The sequence below is a fragment of the Rhamphochromis longiceps genome, linkage group LG5, assembly GCF_057381845.1.
Source record: "Rhamphochromis longiceps isolate RC_006_pf linkage group LG5, R_longiceps_female_GT1.1, whole genome shotgun sequence".
Lineage (NCBI taxonomy): Eukaryota > Metazoa > Chordata > Actinopteri > Cichliformes > Cichlidae > Rhamphochromis > Rhamphochromis longiceps.
The window spans coordinates 41,944,737-41,964,736 of NC_140561.1; the positions used below are offsets into that span (position 1 = coordinate 41,944,737).

Consider the following 20,000-nt stretch of genomic DNA (forward strand, 5'->3'; position numbering starts at 1 on the left):
TTTTCCTTTGCTATATTTAATGTATTCAGATGGATTTTTATTGGATGCTCAGCACATCAGGACTCTTCCAGCCGTACCCTCCATCCACTGAGAGGAAGTAAAAATGTTTGGGATAATGAGCACGACCCTGAGGGAGGAGCTCCTGCAGCTGACCCGGGACACGCTGGAGAGGTTACATCTCTCGGCTGGTTTGGGAACGCCTCGGTGTTCCTCGATGAGCTGGCGGGAGATTAGACTGCCGCCCCGTGACGTGAGCCGTGTTCATGAGTACCCACCATAAAATACTGAGGTTAAGATCAGGCTGAGGAAAACTCGACATCAGTCAGACACTCTGGTGTCTGCAGACTTCTGTTCCCCTGCATTTCCACAGTCTTCTTCACTCACTCTCCACCTCTGACTCAGCGTCTCCGTTGATCAGTTGCTCAGATGGAGCTCGTAGTCTTCAGCATCTTTAGGAAAGCCTGAACTAATCAGATAAGGTCCTGTAGGTGCAGCAGGTTGGTGGGTAACGACAGGTTAGGCTCTTTAGTGACCCTGTTGCTCCAGGACAGGTAAACTGATGTGGAAGCTAAAGTGTGGGTGGGGTCTGTGACTGCTTTCTCACGCAGGGGCATCCTGAACGCCAGTAAGCGAGCGGACCAAGTGGGTCATTTCCTGTGGATCGGCTCCGACAGCTGGGGCGCCAAAAACAGTCCCATCCAGCACCTGGAGGACGCCGCGGTGGGAGCCATCACTATCCTGCCGAAGAGGGCCACCATCAGCGGTAAGTCCGTCGCCGCTTATGGTTTCACGTTGCTCGTCTTTATGAGAATATGTGAGTGTAAAGTTCATCAGCTCGCTGCTACATGAAGGAAAGGAGAACTTGGTTTTCTGTCCTCGCCGCTCGCTCTTTTTCCTCCACGTCTGCCTGAATAAGCAGAACTTCAGAAAACTCAATCGCGTCGGGAACGCTCGCAGTCTCACTGGGTTTGCAGTGACACCAGATCGCTCAGGACTCTTTTGATGATTATTATTTTGTCGTCATTATTCTGCTTCTATCAGCACGGAGAGCTTTACTAAAGACCTCTGCTGCTCTTACTTCCTGTCAGACGAATAAAGTTTCACTGCGGCCTGAAAGTCGTGAAAACGTTCTCTGTAATGATTTTAAAGACATGACGACAAACGTGTTGATGCAGAGCTGCAGTCCAAAGACGTTCATGCTTTTGAATTTATAGAAAGTTTCAAATGTGTTGTGTTGGCATAAAAATGATTTCACTTCCTGTATTTCCTCTGATGTCACAGTGATGATCTTTTTTAAGCCCAATAAAGTCGCCGTCTGCAGGAGTCGGCTGAGGCTGGCTGTAGTTACTCTGTCGCAGTTTGAATTGTTTTATTCTGTCAGTTTGAGACGCTAATAAAAAGTCTCAGGTTTGATGTACACGGACACGCCGCTCACAGTTAACCTTAAACAGCTTATCCAAGGACACGTTTGCTTTTACTCTCCACAGTTTGATTAATTAAAGCTGAATGAAACCTTTAAGCAGACGGTTTGTTTGAGATATAATTAGTGTCACTGAGTCAAAACTAAAACATGTTTGTGTTTCTGTGACTCGCAGGTCACAAAGCGAACTTATTTTGAAAATCCCGACCTCTTCCTTTGTGTCAGAGTGTTTTTCTGAACTCTCTTCAGAGGTGTGACACGCAGAGAAGCGCCGCCATCGTAACGACGCTGAAACCGCAGATCAGAGGAAACGTAACGAGACCGCGGCCGACCTCCTCATTGGCGCTGATGACAGCGTTTAGATTACAGCGCGCGTCGTAACTACAGACGGCGGCGAGCGCGGCTGTCGTGTCAAACACAGATGGTGACGGGGATATACGGCGGCGGGTTGTTGTGCCACTTCAACGCTCTGACTTCAAATAAAGCCTGAGCTCTTTGTTCTTTTGTTCTCGCTGCACTAATACTTCTGTCAGGAGGCGAACGGAAGCAGCGTTCCTGCTCGCGTAACGTCGCTCTGACCTTTTTTCTGCTGCCAAACACGAGCCGGGCAGACTCGGGCTGTCACCTCGGATCTGACGGGAGGTGCTGCGCTCATAAATTCTGCGCTCTGATGACTGATTTATGGAAATGGGGGTTTTCTGAGCATAAAGGCACTCGCAGAGAGCACTGCAGCGTAACGAGGGGCGGGGTGAGTCAGGTTTAAGGGCATCAGACCCATTACACCAGAGGGCACGCCGCGAGGAGCAGGAAGAGATGGGGTGATGGGGAGAAATTTAGCTTTATGATGAGAGTCACAGCCAGATTAACCTTCTGCACAAACCTCATCAGCGGCTGCCTGTGAAGTGTGCTCTGAGAGCAGCGTTTACATCACCCGCTGAGCCTGTGTGTTCGGGCTGAGCTCTGAGGATGACTCAGCCTCACCAACAATACTCAAACTCCGGAGATTATGACTCTCAAAGTCCTTCTACAGGTCTCAGAGCTGGCTTCATTGTTATACTGCGACATTAACTCCAAACGGAGGCATGCAGGCCAGCGTGCATGGATGGACGGTGACGTGTTCACCCTCTCCGGGTTATCCGGGGCTCCGTCAGAATCGGTGCTTTTGTGAGGGCTCGCGCTGGCAGACAGTAAGTCGGGCACTAAGGTCCCGGCAGGGCGTTGAGGTGCAGAGCTCTCGGAGCAGCCAGGCGGCAGAGGGCGCACGCTTCACTGACCTCTTGTCTTTGTTTTTTGCGGATGATTCAATCCTGGTTTCATCGAGCGCTGACCTCCAACTCGTGGCTGGCTCGCAGCTGAGTGGGAATCGGCTGAGGCGGCGGCGGCTCTCGGCTGGAAAAGGCTGGTTTCTGGGTCACCGATGAGTTTCTGCCTCAAGTGGAAGAGTCCACGTGTCTGAGGGTCGGGAACAGATGGGGTCATCTGATCCCACCTGCACACTGGTGAGCGTCGACTTACTGATCGGCACGCCTGCCCTCACCTGCGGCCCGTGAATAACGCCTCAGTGTGAGGAGCGCCGTCACTCAGGGGGAGTTTAGAGTAGATGCTGCTCCTCTGCATTGAAGGAGACGGCTGCAGGGAGATGCAGGAGGTGCTGAGGAGAGGGAGGTCTGGGCGTCTCAGTTGGACGCGTTGATGCTGCTTCAGGTCCAGCTGCACAGACGTGTAGATCATGGCGTCGCTGCCCGTCTGTCCTCGGCTCATCCAGGTGGAACAAACACGGTTTCCTGCCGTCTGTGAGCGACTGAAACATTTAAGTAGCGGCGTGCTTGTTCCTGTTTCTGCGCTCTGATAGGTTACGTCTGATTTTAACGCAGGCCTCTGTCCGACTTATAGACTTGTCCAGACAAATGTGTGCAGTGACAGGAGCCGTCCTCATTTATGCAGACATCGCTTTGCTGCGCACGCTCTCCCTCTGCGGCCTTCCCTGTCACACCGGCTGATATCGCATACATGTTAAAGACACTGAGGCTGATTATGAATAAATCAAGACCTCATTTCAAATCTGCAGCCAAGTCTGTGTTTCGGATCCCGGACGGAGGAGGTCAGCTTGGCTTTGATTTATTGTCTTTTCAGGTCTGAGAAAATAAATCCAGCTATTTTCATGTGAAACGTGGCGCTGCGAGCCTGAACGCAGCCCTGCTTACTGTGCCCGATAATTGCTGAGACTGAACCCAAGAGAGGAAGCGAGACAGAGGGGGGGTGTGGAGAAGAAAAGGTTTTAGTGAAAACACGTCGGGAACAAAGGCGAAGCAGAAGAGAAAGTTGAAGATGGGGTAGAATTAAGCTGCAGGCTGTGAAGTTTCCCCGTGACAGAAGATGCCTGCTGAGTCTGCAGTCTCCAGCCGGGATGGATCCACTTCCCAAACTCAGTTACAGCTTCTAATCCACAAATCTGAGCCTTTTAATGTCACACTGGAAAACTGGCCAAGCCGCCGAGTCTGCAAAAACCTGCAGGTGACGCATTCAGTGTTTCCCACCTGAACAGGTAAAGTTCAGTTCTTATTGCTGTGAACTGACAATTGGGCCTGTTTGCCACCAGACCGTCACTTGGATGTCTGGATCTCAGCAGGGAGGCGGAGTCACGGACAGGAAACGGAGGCTTCAGGGAGTCACTGAACCGAGGAGGCATGAAGCAGCTCTGTGCAGTCCAGGAGACAGAGGTCTAACTGCAAGAGAGGAAATGAAGCAGCGAGGAGCCTCCCTCCAACTCCTCCACCTCCTCCACCCTCCCACTGCTCTCCAGCTCCAGCCTCTTTGTTTGAAGAGCTGCCGGCTCCAGCGTGCCCATGTGTGCACCAGAGATGGGAGGATGCGGATTTTAATCTGACTCCATGTTTAAAACATGATCAGCATCCGCCAAGACGGATGTCCTCCCTCACACCGCCAAACGCAGGAAATAACTGCGAGCGCAGCGTCACACAAATGGCGCTTTTGTTGTGATTTGGCGCTATATAAATAAAATTGAATTGAAAACAGAGGCAGGTGTAATATTTGATCAATCGATACTGCAAAGATGAAGTAACTAACACAGAACACGAAGTAAAAGAGCTGTGACGATGCACTTTACAACAGATTTTAGTCTCCGAGGGTCATCATGGCTGAGCTGTTACGTGCATGGTTTTTAGTGTTTAGAGACGGCGATCTTATTTTAGAGATACCTGGGACGCCTCATTATTAGAGGTCCTAATCAGACGCCTGAAACACCTTCACAGCCTCCCTTTGATGTGGAGGAGCAGCAGCTCTTCTCTGAGCACCTCTCGCCCTCTCTAAAGGAGAGGCCAGCCTCCCTCAGAAGCAAACTCACTCTTCTATCCAAGATCTCGTTTTCTGGGAAGATATCAAACATCCAGAAAAATCAAGTCAAGCCAGTGGTACAGTACACAGTGAAGCGAGCCCGCGGTGCTATGACAGACAATAACACAGGACGTGTGCAAGTGTGCAAAAGCTGCAAAAAAACAAAGACGGTGCAGCAGAAACGTGCAACAACTGAGAACCCGACCACAGCATCACCAGCACTGACAAGAGCTCCTCTGTTCCTACAGAAATAACTCATGTGCATGCTAAAAGTTATTATATCCATATTAGGTGATCCTGACTGCACTGCACGCTGTTGAGATTAAGCAGGAACTATAATGTGAGTGGGTTGAGCCCAGGACAGCACAGCCTGACTCTGCAGGGACTGGTCCCACTGCAGGCCGAGTCTGTGGCTGCGCTGCCTCCGTGTCTGTTTCCTGGACTCCTCAGTCAGCGGGATGCTCTGTGGCAGCCCGTCACAGCCCATTCCTGCGGCTTTGCTCGCAGACGAAACACTAATCTGACAAACGGCAAAGAGATGGGAGGAGGAGACGTTTAGCCGCTGACACTGATCAGGCTAAGCATCCTTTCTCCTGCTTCACACCAACGTTCGTCTCCAGTCTCTCCACCCACCACACCACCCGCCTGCTGCATTTAGAGAAAATATCCACCTTTTGAATGAACGTTATTATCTGTGTTGCACATGGATATGCATGTGCTAAGACATGCATTATTGCAAATGCTCGTCTGGATGCTGCTCATCATGATTTCGTCCCACCAACACTGAAATGAAAGTCAGTTCAGCTGCTACTTTGTTTTACTGGATCTGATGGGAAACACTGGAGCAGCGGTCAGCAGCTTCCCACCGAGGATGTGGAAACCAGGCCGTGTCTCGCAGTCAGGCTGTAATTGTCCCAACCCACAAATCCACCTGCTTCATGGAGGATTTGGTGGATGGAGCCTCTTGTTGTTGAAAGCAGCTCCACTGACGCCTGCAGTCAGTCTGGTTGTGCCGTGTGCTCTGCCCTCCACCTCTCACGCCGCTGCTTTCCTTTCACATTAAGGATTAGTCTTATCTTAAATAAGGGCATTAAACTACTTTTTCCAATTGTTTTTCCCACTCGAGGCGCGGCTAAGTAAGGGCGCTAATTGTCATTTCTCTGTTGCCCCGGCAGCGGTTTTGGCTGCGACTCAAGCCGCTGGCACCCTGTTTTCATTTAGGCCATTAGAGCTGGAGCTTGGCTGCAGAGGGAGCTGTGGCCCCACGTGGCCTCGGCTTGTTTGTCTTCTTTGTGCTTTCTGGATGATTTTGTGCACTAACAGCACACTTGTTGTTGTTCGTGTGAGATTACAGAAGACTGAGCCCAGAGAAGAAATGCACGCTGCTGCAGGGAGGCGTGCGCATCAGCACCGAGCCTCTGCGGAGCACCAAATACTACAAATACCACACGCTGACGTCGTTTAACCAGACACACAAAGACGAAGATGTTTCAGCTGAGAGAATTTTGTGAGCTGACAGCGAGCCCGGAGGACACAGCGTCAGAATCCCAGCTCCTGATTGGTCAGTGAGCTTGGGCTCAGAGGCGGGGTTGGAACTTCCTGTTCTGTGTGTTTTTCTGAATATGGATTTATGGATTTTTACTTCTCTGCATCCCTTTATCGTCTCAGAGTTTCTTCCCTCTGGCTTCACTTCCTGTTTTATTGTGAAGTTTAGCTCTTTGTGTGATTGTTTTTCTCTGGTTTTGCGTCTTGCGGTGTTATTGTGCTGCCCTCAGCAGCGTCTGACAGGCGCCATTAACTGCTGTGTTTGTAGTTATTGTCTCAGGTCCTTCGGCCTTCATCGTTTGGGGGGTCTGGCTTGTTTCCCAGCATCCGTCTTCCCTCCTGTTAGATGCCGTTGAATCCTGACACGTGTCTAACTCCCCCACAGGACCTGGTTTCCTTGCAGCGTCGTGGCTCCGCTGCAGAGACTTCTCTGAGTTTTCTGATCTTTTTCTTTCTTCATGCGTCAGGTTTTGGTTCTCTTTTCAGGCCTTGATCCAAACTCCAAAATCTGCGTATTTGAGGTTAAAAGCAAATAATTTCAAATGTCATCTCTACTTAATTATGAAGTCAGTGTTAGTCTGTATTGGTTTCTGCTTTGCTTTTATGTCCCTGTTTTATTTTGAAGGTTACTTCCTGTGTGGAGTTCTGTTTGAGTTCGTCCTCTCTTGCTCTTTGATTGACTTCTCCGTAGCTTTGTCTTCCTGTGTCTCAGCCCTCGTTTCTTTTCACACCTGATCAGCTTCTTTAGTTTCAGTCTGAACTTTCCCCATAAAGACGACGTTTCGTGACCTCGCTGTACCCAGTGAAGCTCCTCAGCATGTAACAAGGACGCGGTTCGATGGCCGTTACGATAGTTTCTGGGTTGTTCCGACCGGGTGTCCACAGACCGCCTGCCTGGAGTATGACAGAAGCCTCTCAGTTCAGACCTCCTGGTCGGATGTCGAGGGTTAAAGCGTTCACGTCTTTGCTCCTGCACAAGAAATACATGCTCGGAAAATTTTCATAAAGCGGCGTCGGCATCCATCAGTGTGTGAGGAAGAAAGGAAGCTGGACGGGTTAAAGAGGAAGGGCAGCAGAAAACACAGACTGCAGTTCACACACGGCGAGTGCGTGACGTTCAATATTCATGGAAACTGATCCAAATGACCACAGACTGTAGATAAAAAATGGCAGGAACCAGCCTGCTGACTAAGTAACATCCAGAATACAAAGATGCACCTGTCCATGGTCCGAGATCAGCAGCAGGCTCCGCCTCCTGGAGTGACACCGTCTGAGCCGCACGCACACGCTGATGGCCGCCTCGTGTGGTTTTACCTACGAGAGGACAGGTGTGACACACCGAAGTGTTCAGGCCGACGGGGTTCCTGCTGATCCTTGTGCCTCGTGGCAGGTGAGCGCACTGGAGGAGTCAGAGGGCGTGGTTAAAAAGCTGTTTTATTTGTGTGGCAGAGAGTGAGCGTGTGCAGTGGACACAGTCCGGCTCGATGTTGTCCAATCGATGGCTCCGCAGCAGCGAGTCAGACTCCCTCCTGGCTCTCCTGCATGTGCTGTTGCTACGTGACGCCTGAGAGGAAGCGCAGCAGCGCAGGACTGTCAGCAACAGTGATCCCGTTATAAGCGGCGTAGTTGAGCGTCTCGTTTAAACACGAAGCAGCGCTGAAACACCAAAGCTGCAGTTCCTCTAATGTCCACTAGGGCTCAGGAAGTCTCACCTGACTCACCTTTTAGGTGAGCTGCAGGTTTTGGAGCTTGGTTTTTCAGATCCGAGAGTTTTGCTGCTGCTTTACCTGCACAGGTGCCTTTAGCCTGAACGTGACTCGGTCGTACCAGGAGAAGACGTCCAGGTCGGGTAACAAACGCCCGTGTGTCTGCTGCAGGCTGCTTCACATCGTTTGATAAAATTATCCAAAAAGTCCAAAACTCAGGAAAGAAACGCTGACCTGGAGCTGTTTACCGAGTGCGCGGCACAAATGAGCTCCTGCAGTTTCTCATACATTTAAATGAGCTTCAGCCGGACCCCTGTGTGCAGCAGCGCCCCCTGGTGTGTGGAGACCACCGCCTGCAGCATGCATACAGGCTGCTCATTAACCCGCTCTCAGGCCCGTGCTGGAGAACTGCTGAGCAAACTGATGTTAAAATATGGCATAAATGTGCATGTGTTAGCCGCTCGCTGCACTCCTCGCTCTTTCCGGTTTCCAGAAACAAACTCCCAGAAAACATCTGCCCGACCTGCCGAGCACACGAGGCAGACGTGGCGAGGGAGAAAGTCTGAGTCTAATGATGCGTTTGAGGGAGCATTTATCTGATTTTTCCTTGATTTCATAAGCGCCGCATCAGCGTCTCTGTTACAGCGACGTGTGTTTGAGGGTCTGAGTGCTGCTTTGTTTCGATGTCAAAAACAAAACGAGCCATAAAAAAGGAAAAAGCAGCGTGACTCAGTCACGCCAGCGACTGTAAATCGGTGGGATGACGCGTCACGCGGCCGGACACGCCGTACATCGAGCTGTCAGTGAAGTCTGTGACCCAGAAAATCTGAACAAGAGCAACAACAACAAATCTCTGAAGCGTCTCCCCGTGTGTCCGACACAGCGGTGCTGCTGTCAGACTGACGGACTGAAGCAAAATCAGGCGAATTCTCAGGCAGCTTCTGTTAACATCTCTCCTCTCACCAGTAAATCCCGCCTCCAGCATCTCCTCATTTCCTGTTTTGCTTCTCAGTTTCTTATTTGAAGCACAAACTTCTGAATCCTTTCTGTTTACATTCATTATTCATCGTTTCAACAATGGAAAAGCAGACTTCTTGAAATAGACGGCACAGCTGTCCCTCTGCAGCTCGCAGAGACTCCAAGTGCCTGTCAGTCAGATACCCTGAGAGTCGCCATCACAGCTGTCCTACTTTGAGCTTCCAGGCTCAAAGCTTCAGTCGCAGCGAGGAGAAAATCCTCCATCTGTCACAGTGTGCAGACGCAGGACTTCAAGTGATTTCACTGACTGATGCTGGACGTCTGCAGAGCTGCAGAGAGCGCGTCCACATCCAGGCCCACGGGAGAAAAACTCGCTTTCCTGGACGCTCTGTGCAGGCACGCTCGTGTTCGGCGACCCCTAGTGGCCAAAAATATGAAACCAAAACGTACAACTGATCCCAGAGAGCCGAGCTCCGATCACCTGGCTCAGGTGTGTTTACTTTCGTTATCTGCCGAAACAGTCACATGATGTGTGAAACCACGAACTGCTGCAGTCATGCAGAAACGAGCAGGCATGGGGACGGTATGGCGCAGATACAGTGTCACGGTGCATTCACACCGAACGCGACCAGAGCGTCAGGTTTACATGTCAATGGAGGAGCGCGACGAAGCGAAACCTCAGAAGCAGATCTGCGTCGCGAAAACGCTTTTCTGCCTGATCCGCGCGACCAAGTAGCGCGACTGACACGTTTGAAGCGCGAAGTAAAATACGCGCTGCAGTTTTTGTGTTGCATTTTGTGCATTTGCGCTTATCGCGTCTACCGCTCGAGTTGGAAAAATCTGAACTCCCAGCACCAAGTCACACCACAACAACCAATCAGGAGCCTGGTGACGTGATGCTCTGACCTAGGTCAAAGGGGCGGGTCCAGCCAAAGCCCTTTATTCTAGCAGTCAGTAGTTTTCTGACGAGGCAGCAGCAGAAACAATGTTTCTCCTCCTCCCTGAGGCTCTTCCACTGTAAGTCTCTGTAAATACTTATGTTTTATATATTTATGTTTAATGTTTTCATTTTAATATTATTTCAAATACATCTTTGTAATGACTAATGTGTAAGTCTGATTCTGATTGTGTCAGGATGGCCTCACAGACCTGCAGAGGTCACGACCCTAATCCCAGGCTGTCAGGAATTATTACAATGAATGCGTCACCTGCCAAGGACGTCTGAGCGGTATGGGTGACGGACGGCGAGCACGGAGTGAAGGCGGCTCTTATGGGAAGCAGGAGATGATTAAGTGCACTTTTTTAGATAAAGGACTCGTCTCCTTATGACTCCGTTTCCGGTGATTGTCGGGCTGTGAGCGGTGGAGACAAAGCCACCAGCAGAGAGACGAATGAAATCTGACTCCACTGGTCTGCAGACGTTTTACCCCGTTGCATATCTTAGTGTTAGCATGCATGCGTCACAGGAAACGCCAGCTTGTCTGCAAACACGCAGCAGCTGTTCACTCAGTCGAGAAACTAAAAACACGGGTGCTAAAAAAAGCTTTGCCTTCAAAGTAAGTGTTGCACCTTTTGAAATGTATTGTTGAAGCATCGATGAACAGCTTTTACTTTGAAGGTGCCTGTGTATGCGTTATCCCGTTTCTCCTCCGCTTGGCTCACGGCTAGCGATGGTTAGCGACATGTCGCCGCCTTCGGTGCACGTGGTCAGTGCCACGCCCTCTCAGCCTCCAGGAGCGTGGAGTGCACTCCGCACCTGCCCACGTTGTGTTGTTGTGTGTTGTTGTGTGTTGTTGTGGCGCGCTCTCATCGGAAGAATTCCAGCAGCAGATGCACGAACAGGTCGCACGCATGGATGATAAACGTGCTGCCAGCTTCCTGTCACAGCACCTGTTGTGATGTCAGGTGGTTGTTATTCGGATTATTTTGTCAGTATATGAATAAAATTCTGTTTTTGACCCGTTTCTTGTTTTTCAGTGATAATCTCTTAATTTGCTTATGCGATTAGAAACCTACGCACCACCCTCCTCGGCTCTCGGGGCCTTTGTGATTTGTGCAAAGGTTACACGGTTGGAGCTATTTCTGGTGATCCGCAGCTCCGTTTCTATTCATCCCGGTGGAATTCCCTTTCCTGCCAGGAATGTTATTACCATATGTGAGGGTTTTGTTGTTGCTGCGGTCTTGGCGTGTGTTCGGGCAGCGTTACACAACGTTGTGAGCTCTTTAAACTGGCAGGAAGTTGTGGAAAGAATCTTTGACGGGTACTTTCTTTATCTACATTAGCTCCATCCTGAGCTGTCGAGTTGTTCCTGTTGTTTTCTTCGACAGCAGCAGAATGAAGTGTTTCCTGAAGAACTCCCCTCTGACAGCACTTTAGATGGATTACATAAAGGCCTGATTAAAATGCAGCACAGATGAGCAGATAAACACTCACATACATTAGGAAACACGTCCTGTTTGCTTTGAGTCTTCGTGCTCGAGTGCTCCGGGCTGTCGCCGCCTAATGAATCAACCTCTGTTTTGTTTTCCGACCTGCTGCCGGATGTCTTTCAGGGTTCGATGCCTACTTCACTTCGCGGACTCTGGAGAACAACAGGAGGAACGTGTGGTTTGCCGAGTACTGGGAGGAGAACTTCAACTGCAAACTGATGAGCTCCTCCAAGAAGGACGAGAGCAGCAGGAAGTGCACAGGTGAGCGCTGGCGCCGTTTGTTTACTGCAGGTGTGTGTGGATACAGAATAAAGGAAGCCACGCCCATCCGGGACAGGTGGAGAGCAGCGAGTCTCCATTACTCGTTTGTTTGTTGGAGGCTCCATTTTCACTTCTTCTGTGCGACAGCAGGTCTGGACCCTCATCCGTCACCGCACGGTCACAGATGCTGGGTTTAGCTACCCGCTGATTTTTATTTCTAACGCCGTGTACAATTGTTGTGAAAATGACTCGCCCACTCGTTTTACAAAGCTCCCACGTGGGGTTGATCCCACCACGTGTCTGATTTTAGAACAGAAAGCACGACTAATGAAGCAGATCTGAGAGTTACTCCTCGTTTTGCGTTCCGGCTTTGGGTGGAAGAACTGAAGCAGAGCGCTGGCTGATGGTGAGAGCTTCGAGGTAAAGCTGGAGAATCAGCCTCACGCAGCAGATCGTCAGAGTATCCGAGTCATTCACGGGACAGACAGCGAACGTTCCTGGGTTTGTGTTATTTTCCACAGATCTGATTGGTCAGTAGGTGGTTATTTCGTAGCTGGCAATCTCTGGAAGGTTAGGTCATGCTTGTTTTGGAACGTTAAAGCCGGCGTTCCCACAGCGTTCCCACGGCGTACGGGGCACCGGAATGCTGCTGAGTCTGGTTCTGTGGTCAGACCTGTAAGCCTCCTGCTCTTGTTCCACTGGTTGTGTTTCATTGAGCAGTGTGTTTGTGACACTCATGCTTGATTTCTTTAATCGGCTTCTTTTAATCTGTGATGATTTTTAAGGTCATATGTGATGTGATGAACTTGACATCCAGGTAAACGTCTCGCCGAATCTGTGTTTGACGCAGAAATGAAAACACAACAAACACATCGAGCCGTCACGACTACAGCCGCCACTCTGACCCACGCCGCTCCGTCATAACCAGCTCTGACACTTTCAGCTCCTCCTGCAGATCATTCAGGAAACGGCAGGTTTAAAAACGCTTTCCCTCGTCCTGCGCGACTCTGAGAGCGACGGTCCGTCTACATGTCTAAACACAGACGTCAGAGGGAACCGCAGCAGTAAAGTGCTACAGCACAGCCTCTCACACCTGTGCAGGTCCTGGTGCAAACACACTGTAGTCTGATGAAGCTTGGAGCATGTGCACGCACACATTTATACGTGTGAGGGTGTTGGAATAAGGATGGATGGTGACTGCAGGAGGACCTGGCACTATATACATGTAGCACATAGATTTGGATAATTCAAGTAAACAGTATGTAGGGCTCACTGTGGCCCAGGTGAGGTGGCGGCGTGAGGGATCGGCGTGGCGCTCTGTGGAGACGTGGTTGTGGCGTACATGAAGGTAAAGGTGTGCAGAGATCAGAGAGCCGGGGCGATGCGGTAGATGAAAGCAGGAGTAAGACGAGTGAAGAGACCCACCGACATCAAGGCTAACGCTGCGTACCTCGGGAACCGCCTGGGCGTGTCTCGCTACTGGGCCGTGCCGTGATTGGACTCCTTAATCTGAGGAACTCTGTCGCTCATCGACTCGTAGCTTTTCTCTGGGGAAGCTTTGCTGCGTCTGCAATGTTAACCAGCACCTCAGGAGCCGCTCTGGACCACGATCGATAACGCCTCGCCGACAGTGACCCGGTATGATGGTGCGAGCAGGCCCTGAACGCTAATGAACCCGTTCTATTAGGCGTATTGATCGCAGCCTCGGGAGAACACATTATCTTGTCTGACTTACTTTTCTTCCCCTCTCCGCCTCGTTGCGTTCCTGTTTCATTTCCCGCTCTGCTCGGCTGATATTTAAAGAACTACACAAACACTCACAGACGAACGTTCACTTAATCTGCTGCTCGCCGCCACACTGACTGTCACACGCGCTCGGATCAGCTCCAGAACCGAACCTCCGCTCGCAGGCGGGGACCGCCTCCCGGCCGAGACCGTCCACTCCTGTCACATGACTCCGACAGGAACACTACACCAACACGGGAGCGTCACTTCCTGTATGTGACCACGTCAGAGAGGACGAGCTGCTGGTGTGTGTGTGTGTGTGTGTGTGTGTGAGTCTGTCTGTCTGTCTGTCTGTCTGTGTGTGTGTGAGTGTGAGTCTGTCTGTCTGTCTGTGTGTGTGTGTGTGTGTGTGTGTGTGTGAGTCTGTCTGTCTGTCTGTCTGTCTGTGTGTGTGTGTGTGAGTCTGTCTGTCTGTCTGTGTGTCTGTGTGTGTGTGTGTGAGTGTGAGTCTGTCTGTCTGTGTGTCTGTCTGTCTGTGTGTGTGTGAGTGTGAGTCTGTCTGTCTGTCTGTCTGTGTGTGTGTGTGTGTGTGTGTGTGAGTCTGTCTGTCTGTGTGTGTGTGTGTGAGTCTGTCTGTCTGTGTGTGTGTGTGTGAGTCTGTCTGTCTGTGTGTGTGAGTTCTCGTCCAGAGCAGCTTTGCATGACTCACAGCTGGAAATAATCCTTCTTTATGTGACACTGACCCCCGATGCAGCTCCTCACTTCTTCCTCTGTCTGAAACGAGCTGTTTTAGCTCCACCCCCTTTAGTTTGGCTGTTCCTCCAAACTGCAGGTATCCTGTCGTTAAGTCTGACATCACTAGCCGTGTCTGGACCTAAGCTCCGCTGCAGGTCCATATATCAAACGATCACTATGGCATTACTGAGAGTTGAAAAACTGTCTAAAGTCTTTCATCTTTAATAAAATGATCAGCGTTCTGCTCTACCAGGTGTAACAATTGAGTTTAACATCCAGGCATCCATGAAAACGGAATTTATGACATTTAACGGAGTTAGAAGTTAGCAGGGAGTTAGCTCGCTAGCTTCTATCTAAATACAATATAGCATGTCCTGACTGCGGGGTTTTGGAAACAAATTCAAACGTACAGCTCTGCTATCACTTCCAGCATAAATGAAGACAGAAAACTAAACAGCAGGGACGTTTGTAGGGTTACTGAAGTTTGGCTAGCTGCTATATAATGATGTGCTACGTGACCGCTAGCGACACAGCTATGTTAGCATAATATAAACAAGCTAACTTTTTTCCACTGGATAAAAGTTGACGTGAGTGTTCTCGGTGGTCAGGAACAAATGTAATCGCATGGCAGGATGCTGTAAACGGACCAAACTTCAGCCAGGAGAACAACTGAGATAATCCATCCACAATACGAGGTTAGTCATTCATATACTGCTGCATGGGCTGGGCTGTAGTTACATCCTAAGGTTTTAAAAACTGAGCTTAAATAAATGATTAGCGGTAATAAAAGCCGAGGGAGGTCAGCAGTGATCACTGACTGTTTTAGGAGCTTTTTGAGATCAAATAGAAGAAAATACAAAACATTAAACATGTTAACAACACAAAAGCCATATTAAACGCAGACTACTTTAGACCCGGAAGTAGGATTCGTCGCGTCATCACTGAACAACCGGATTGAGAGCATGTGGGTGGGGCTTCTGTCAGGCAGCAGCTCAGTTTAGTTTTGAAGCGTTGACATGAGCGTGTTCGGTCGATGCCGTGGTGAATTGACCTTATGTACATATTTGGACGAGAGGGCGGAGCAATAATTAAACCCAGCACTGTAAGATGTATGAAACCGGAATTAGCTGATGACCTCAATGTTTTTTTTGCGCGTTTCGAGGTGCCTGCTGTGGCGGCAATTCAGAGCTCTGCACCCGCTCCCGCTGCTGAACCAGCACCACTGATACTCTCTGAGCATGAGGTGAGGAAAACTCTGAGGGCAACAAACTGCAGGAAGGCAGCGGGACCAGATAGCATACCGGGACGTGTGCTAAGAGTATGTGCAGATCAGCTGACCACAGTTTTCACCAGCATCTTCAATGCCTCTCTGGCCCAGCAGGTAGTCCCCACCTGCTTTAAAACATCAGTGATTGTTCCGATCCCGAAGAACACTCGCCCAGCCAGCCTAAATGATTATCGCCCAGTAGCCCTAACATCTGTAGTGATGAAGTGTTTTGAGAGGCTCATGAAACCCTTCATCAGTTCCTTCCTCCCTCCTGACTTCGACTCACTGCAGTTTGCATATCGGACAAATAGATCTACCGGAGACGCTGTAGCACAGGTCCTGCATACCACACTGAGCCATCTAGATGAGGGATGTGGAAATTATGTGAGAATGCTGTTCATAGATTACAGCTCAGCATTCAACACCATAGTGCCCCACACCCTCTCGGGTAAGCTCCAAGATCTGGGATTCAGTACATCTTTGTGCAGGTGGATTTATAGCTTCCTGACCGCGAGGCCACAGTCAGTGAGAATAGGGGATGTGTACTCCCATACACTCTCACTGAACATAGGGGCTCCCCAGGGATGTGTACTGAGCCCCCTTCTCTACTCCCTCTACACCGCGGACTGCACGGCCAGACACCCCACTAATTCCATTGTGAAGTTTGCTGACGACACAGTGGTGGTGGGACTCATCTCCAGGAATGACGAGAGGGCCTACCAAAGTGAGGTGGATGGACTAGCAAAGTGGTGTGAGGCAAATCACCTCTCCATGAACATCAGCAAAACAAAGGAGATGGTGATCGACTTTAGAAGACAGAGAGGAGAGAAAACTCACACCCCAATTCAGATCAATGGAACCCCTGTGGAGAGAGTCTCCAACTTCAAATACCTCGGTGTCCACATCAACGAGGACCTCACTTGGAGCACACATACGGAATTCCTTGTTAGTAAAGGCAGACAGCGCCTCTATCACCTGAGGCGTCTAAAGAGGTTTAAGATCTCCAAGATCATACAGAGGAGATTCTACACTGGTGTCATTGAGAGCATTTTGTGCAACAACATCATGGTGTGGTACGGGAACTGCACAGTACAGCAACAGAAAGCCCTGCAGAGGGTTGTGCGCACAGCTGAACGCACTATGGGAACACCTCTACCAGCACTGCAGGACATCTACGCTGAAAGGTGCAGATCCCGGGCCATCAGGATCACTAGGGACTCCAGCCATCCCGCCCATAAACTGTTCAGGCTGCTGAGGTCAGGAACGCGCCTCTGTAGCCTGAAAACAAGAACAGAAAGGTTCAGGAGGAGTTTTTACCCACAAACAGTGAGACTCCTCAACCAAAAACGCAAACCGGATAATATGCTGGACAATCTCACACATAGTACATAATTCGCACTTTACTTTCTTCTTTCCTGAACCTTATCTTATCTTATCATATTATATAAGATAAGATAACCTTTATTAGTCCCACACTTGGGAAATTTGTTTTGTCATAGCAGGAAGTGGACAGTGCAAAAGTTATGAGGCAAAAATTAGAATACAATAAGAATAAATACAGTACACAACTGTACAGAATAGAATAAAATACTATATACAGTAGAATAAAATAAAATAAATATACAATAAGATAAAAATAGAATACAAATACAAATACTATATACAACTGAGTAAAATACAACGATGACAGAAAGGATTATTGCACTTAGTATTATGTATACTTAGTATTATATATACATTTGTACTTATGTAAATATGTATATTTTTATAGTTTTTTAAATCATTACAGTTTAGGTAAAAGTTTTTCTAGTATGTTTCTCACAGTCGGGGGGAGTATTTTTTAGCCAGGAAAAACATTTCACTGTATGTTGTACTAGCTATAACTACATGTGACAAATAAATAAATAAAGAATAAAGTTATCAGCTGATGCTTGGATATCCATCCATCAGCATCCACAGACTGTATGAGAGCATCACACAGGAGCTGATTAGCGCTCATGCCGGTCGTCCTGCTGCCACACGCAGCAGCAGGTTTCCTCACTTTACAGTCAGACGTTTGTCACACCGACGGCGTTTATGGCCTCGATGTCGGCGGGGAGGAAATGAGTCATGAGAGGATACTTTGTGCCGTTTAATTTGTTCATCTTGGCAGCTGTTGGAGATTAAGAGGTCAAATTTACGGAGCGGGATTCCAGGAATCCAGGACAAACATGGCGGTGCTCCAGGTTATAGTCTGCACCCATCAGATCCACGGAGACTGAATCTGTTGTAAATGAAGTTTTCCATCATTTCCTCGTCAGCTTTAATTATTTGATCTCAGAGCAAAAGTCGAAGTTCTGATCATTTTGACTTTTTACCTTCATGTTGTAGAATTAAACATTCGACTTAAATTTTTATTTATCTCGTTTCTTTACTCTCATTTAAAATGTGTTTATTTATTTTTTTCATTTTTATTGTCCATAAGTTTTTTGCTGTATTACAAAATGAAGTTTTAATAATTCACATTGGTAATGAATCATGTTGACTCTTTTGTCTTTTTAACTTGCATGCAGTCGTTTTATGTCCCACATTAAATAAATCAAAAGTTTATTACAGCACGAGAAAAACATTAAAGTCTGAAGTTATTGTGTAAAAAAACTCAGTCCTCTATTTTTCCTCTTTCATAAAAATGAATTTTTTACTAAAAATTGAATAATTTTTTCTCCTCATAACTTTCCAGCAAATATAAGAATTATTGAGGTTTTTTTATCAAGAGGAAATTTAATCTTGGAGGTTTTTCCTCATTTATCTGTCTGTCACACACACACACACACTCACTCTCTGACGCACTCACTGGCCTGCTCCAGTCACTTTGTGGAGCATTGGACTGCCATTACCTCATAAGACTTTGTTGTTACACTATCTCTTACCGTATACTACTAAATCTCCATTTGCACTATTTGCCTATTTTGCACCACTATGCCTCCTTACTTGAATATTGTATATTGTATATTGTATATTGCATAGCTTTTTTTTTTGTTATACGTAAAATTGTATTGTATTTATTTAAATTTTTACTTTTTAATTATTTTATTTGCATTTTTTAATCACTAGGGTTTGAGAGTAACGCAATTTCTATTCTCTGTATGTCCTGTACATGTGGCAGAATTGACAATTAAAGTTGACTTGACTTGACTTGACTTATTTATTTAGAAACAGGATATTTTCACCCATAATTTTAAACTGTGTGTTGCTTTATTATGTTATAAATATTGCAGTGAGATACAGAAGCTGAGCTGAGCTGCAGAAGCGCTCATTAACTGTGAAATCTCTCCTTTAAAACAGTTCCTTTAATGACACATTTGGCTGTTTTCTTCTTTCACTGATGTCTTCTTAAAACTGAGATGATGCACACCAGGACGCTTCCTCCCGGGAACCAGTTTTTTTTAAGTGCCTCCAAACATGGTGTTGCTACCACAACTAGGGCAATTATTTGTGTTATTAACCCACTTACTCAAACTGCAGGGAGGCGAATTACAGAGCGTGAAAATGAATGTGACATCTGCTTCATATGATTTCATCCTGAGGTCACAGAGCTCCTTTGGATGAGGAGGATTCTTCTCTTGTAGAAATGACTACAGTCCAACTTTAGATCACAACTCAGCTGTGCTGCTTTTAGTACAGGCAGTGAGAAACGAACACAGACGCTGGACTTTCCCACTTTCACTGCAGACAGTGAACTAACCACAGACACTGGACTTTCCCACTTTCACTGCAGACAGTGAACTAACCACTGACCTGACTTTCCCCTGTTACAGATGTTTGGTTTTGTCAGGCATCAGTTCAGGGTGCAGGTGCATCATGGGTACTGTAGGCGCCTCTCTGGCTCTGATTTTCTTCTTTGAATGGTTTTTGGGGTGAAATGTGGAGCCTGTCGTATGTTTTGGCGTCGCTCTTGTCCCGGACAGCTCCTGAATGGCTCTCTCTCATTAACAGCCTCCGTGTTGTGATGTGTTCAGGGTCTCCTGCGGCAGGTGGTTGAAGGCTAACGGCCCGGGGTGAGGACAGCTGCAGGATAACATTGTGCCGGCGGTGCCTCTGAAGGCTGCCGTGCAGATAAGATTGTGCCAGCAGCTCCGGGGTGTGAGGTGGTCCAGAGAGGGACTCCTGTTTATGAGATAACATTGAGCTCGGCTCCCTTTGCCTCTGGCAGATAAATATGGAGGTTTGGAGAGGCGGGGCCTCGGGAGGGTTTAAGAGCAGAGATAGGACGACGCCGTCAGTCTCTGCCTGTGACCACATTATCTGGAAGCCGTGCTGTTCGCTGCCGTACGTCTGCCTTCTGGCCATCCTGGGCCTCGCCACCTCTTCCTGAACAGCACAAAGACAGAAGTACAAACACCGCTGCTCCCGAGCTCCTCGCTGGTCAGCTGACGGAGCCGAGCGCTCTGAGTCGCTCTGGGCTGAGACCAAAGATCTGAGCTCCTCAAACAGAGAGAAAAGCATGAAGACAGACGAGCTAGGACGGAGACGCCTCAAAAACAAAGACGCGTCCTTTAAACGCGGAGCCAAATGAAGGAGGCAGACGTGTCAGTGCCAA

General features: G+C 48.5%; 1 protein-coding gene across 1 annotated transcript in view; it reads left to right on the top strand.

The window, feature by feature from the left end:
- grm7 (glutamate metabotropic receptor 7) overlaps nucleotides 1–20,000 on the top strand; it is a 160,295-nt gene that overhangs the window by 93,973 nt on the left and 46,322 nt on the right. The window contains exons 4-5 of the mRNA XM_085407707.1: nucleotides 609–763; nucleotides 11,557–11,694. Of these exons, the coding sequence (XP_085263833.1) occupies nucleotides 609–763; nucleotides 11,557–11,694 (293 nt within the window). The remainder of the gene's footprint in view (nucleotides 1–608; nucleotides 764–11,556; nucleotides 11,695–20,000) is intronic.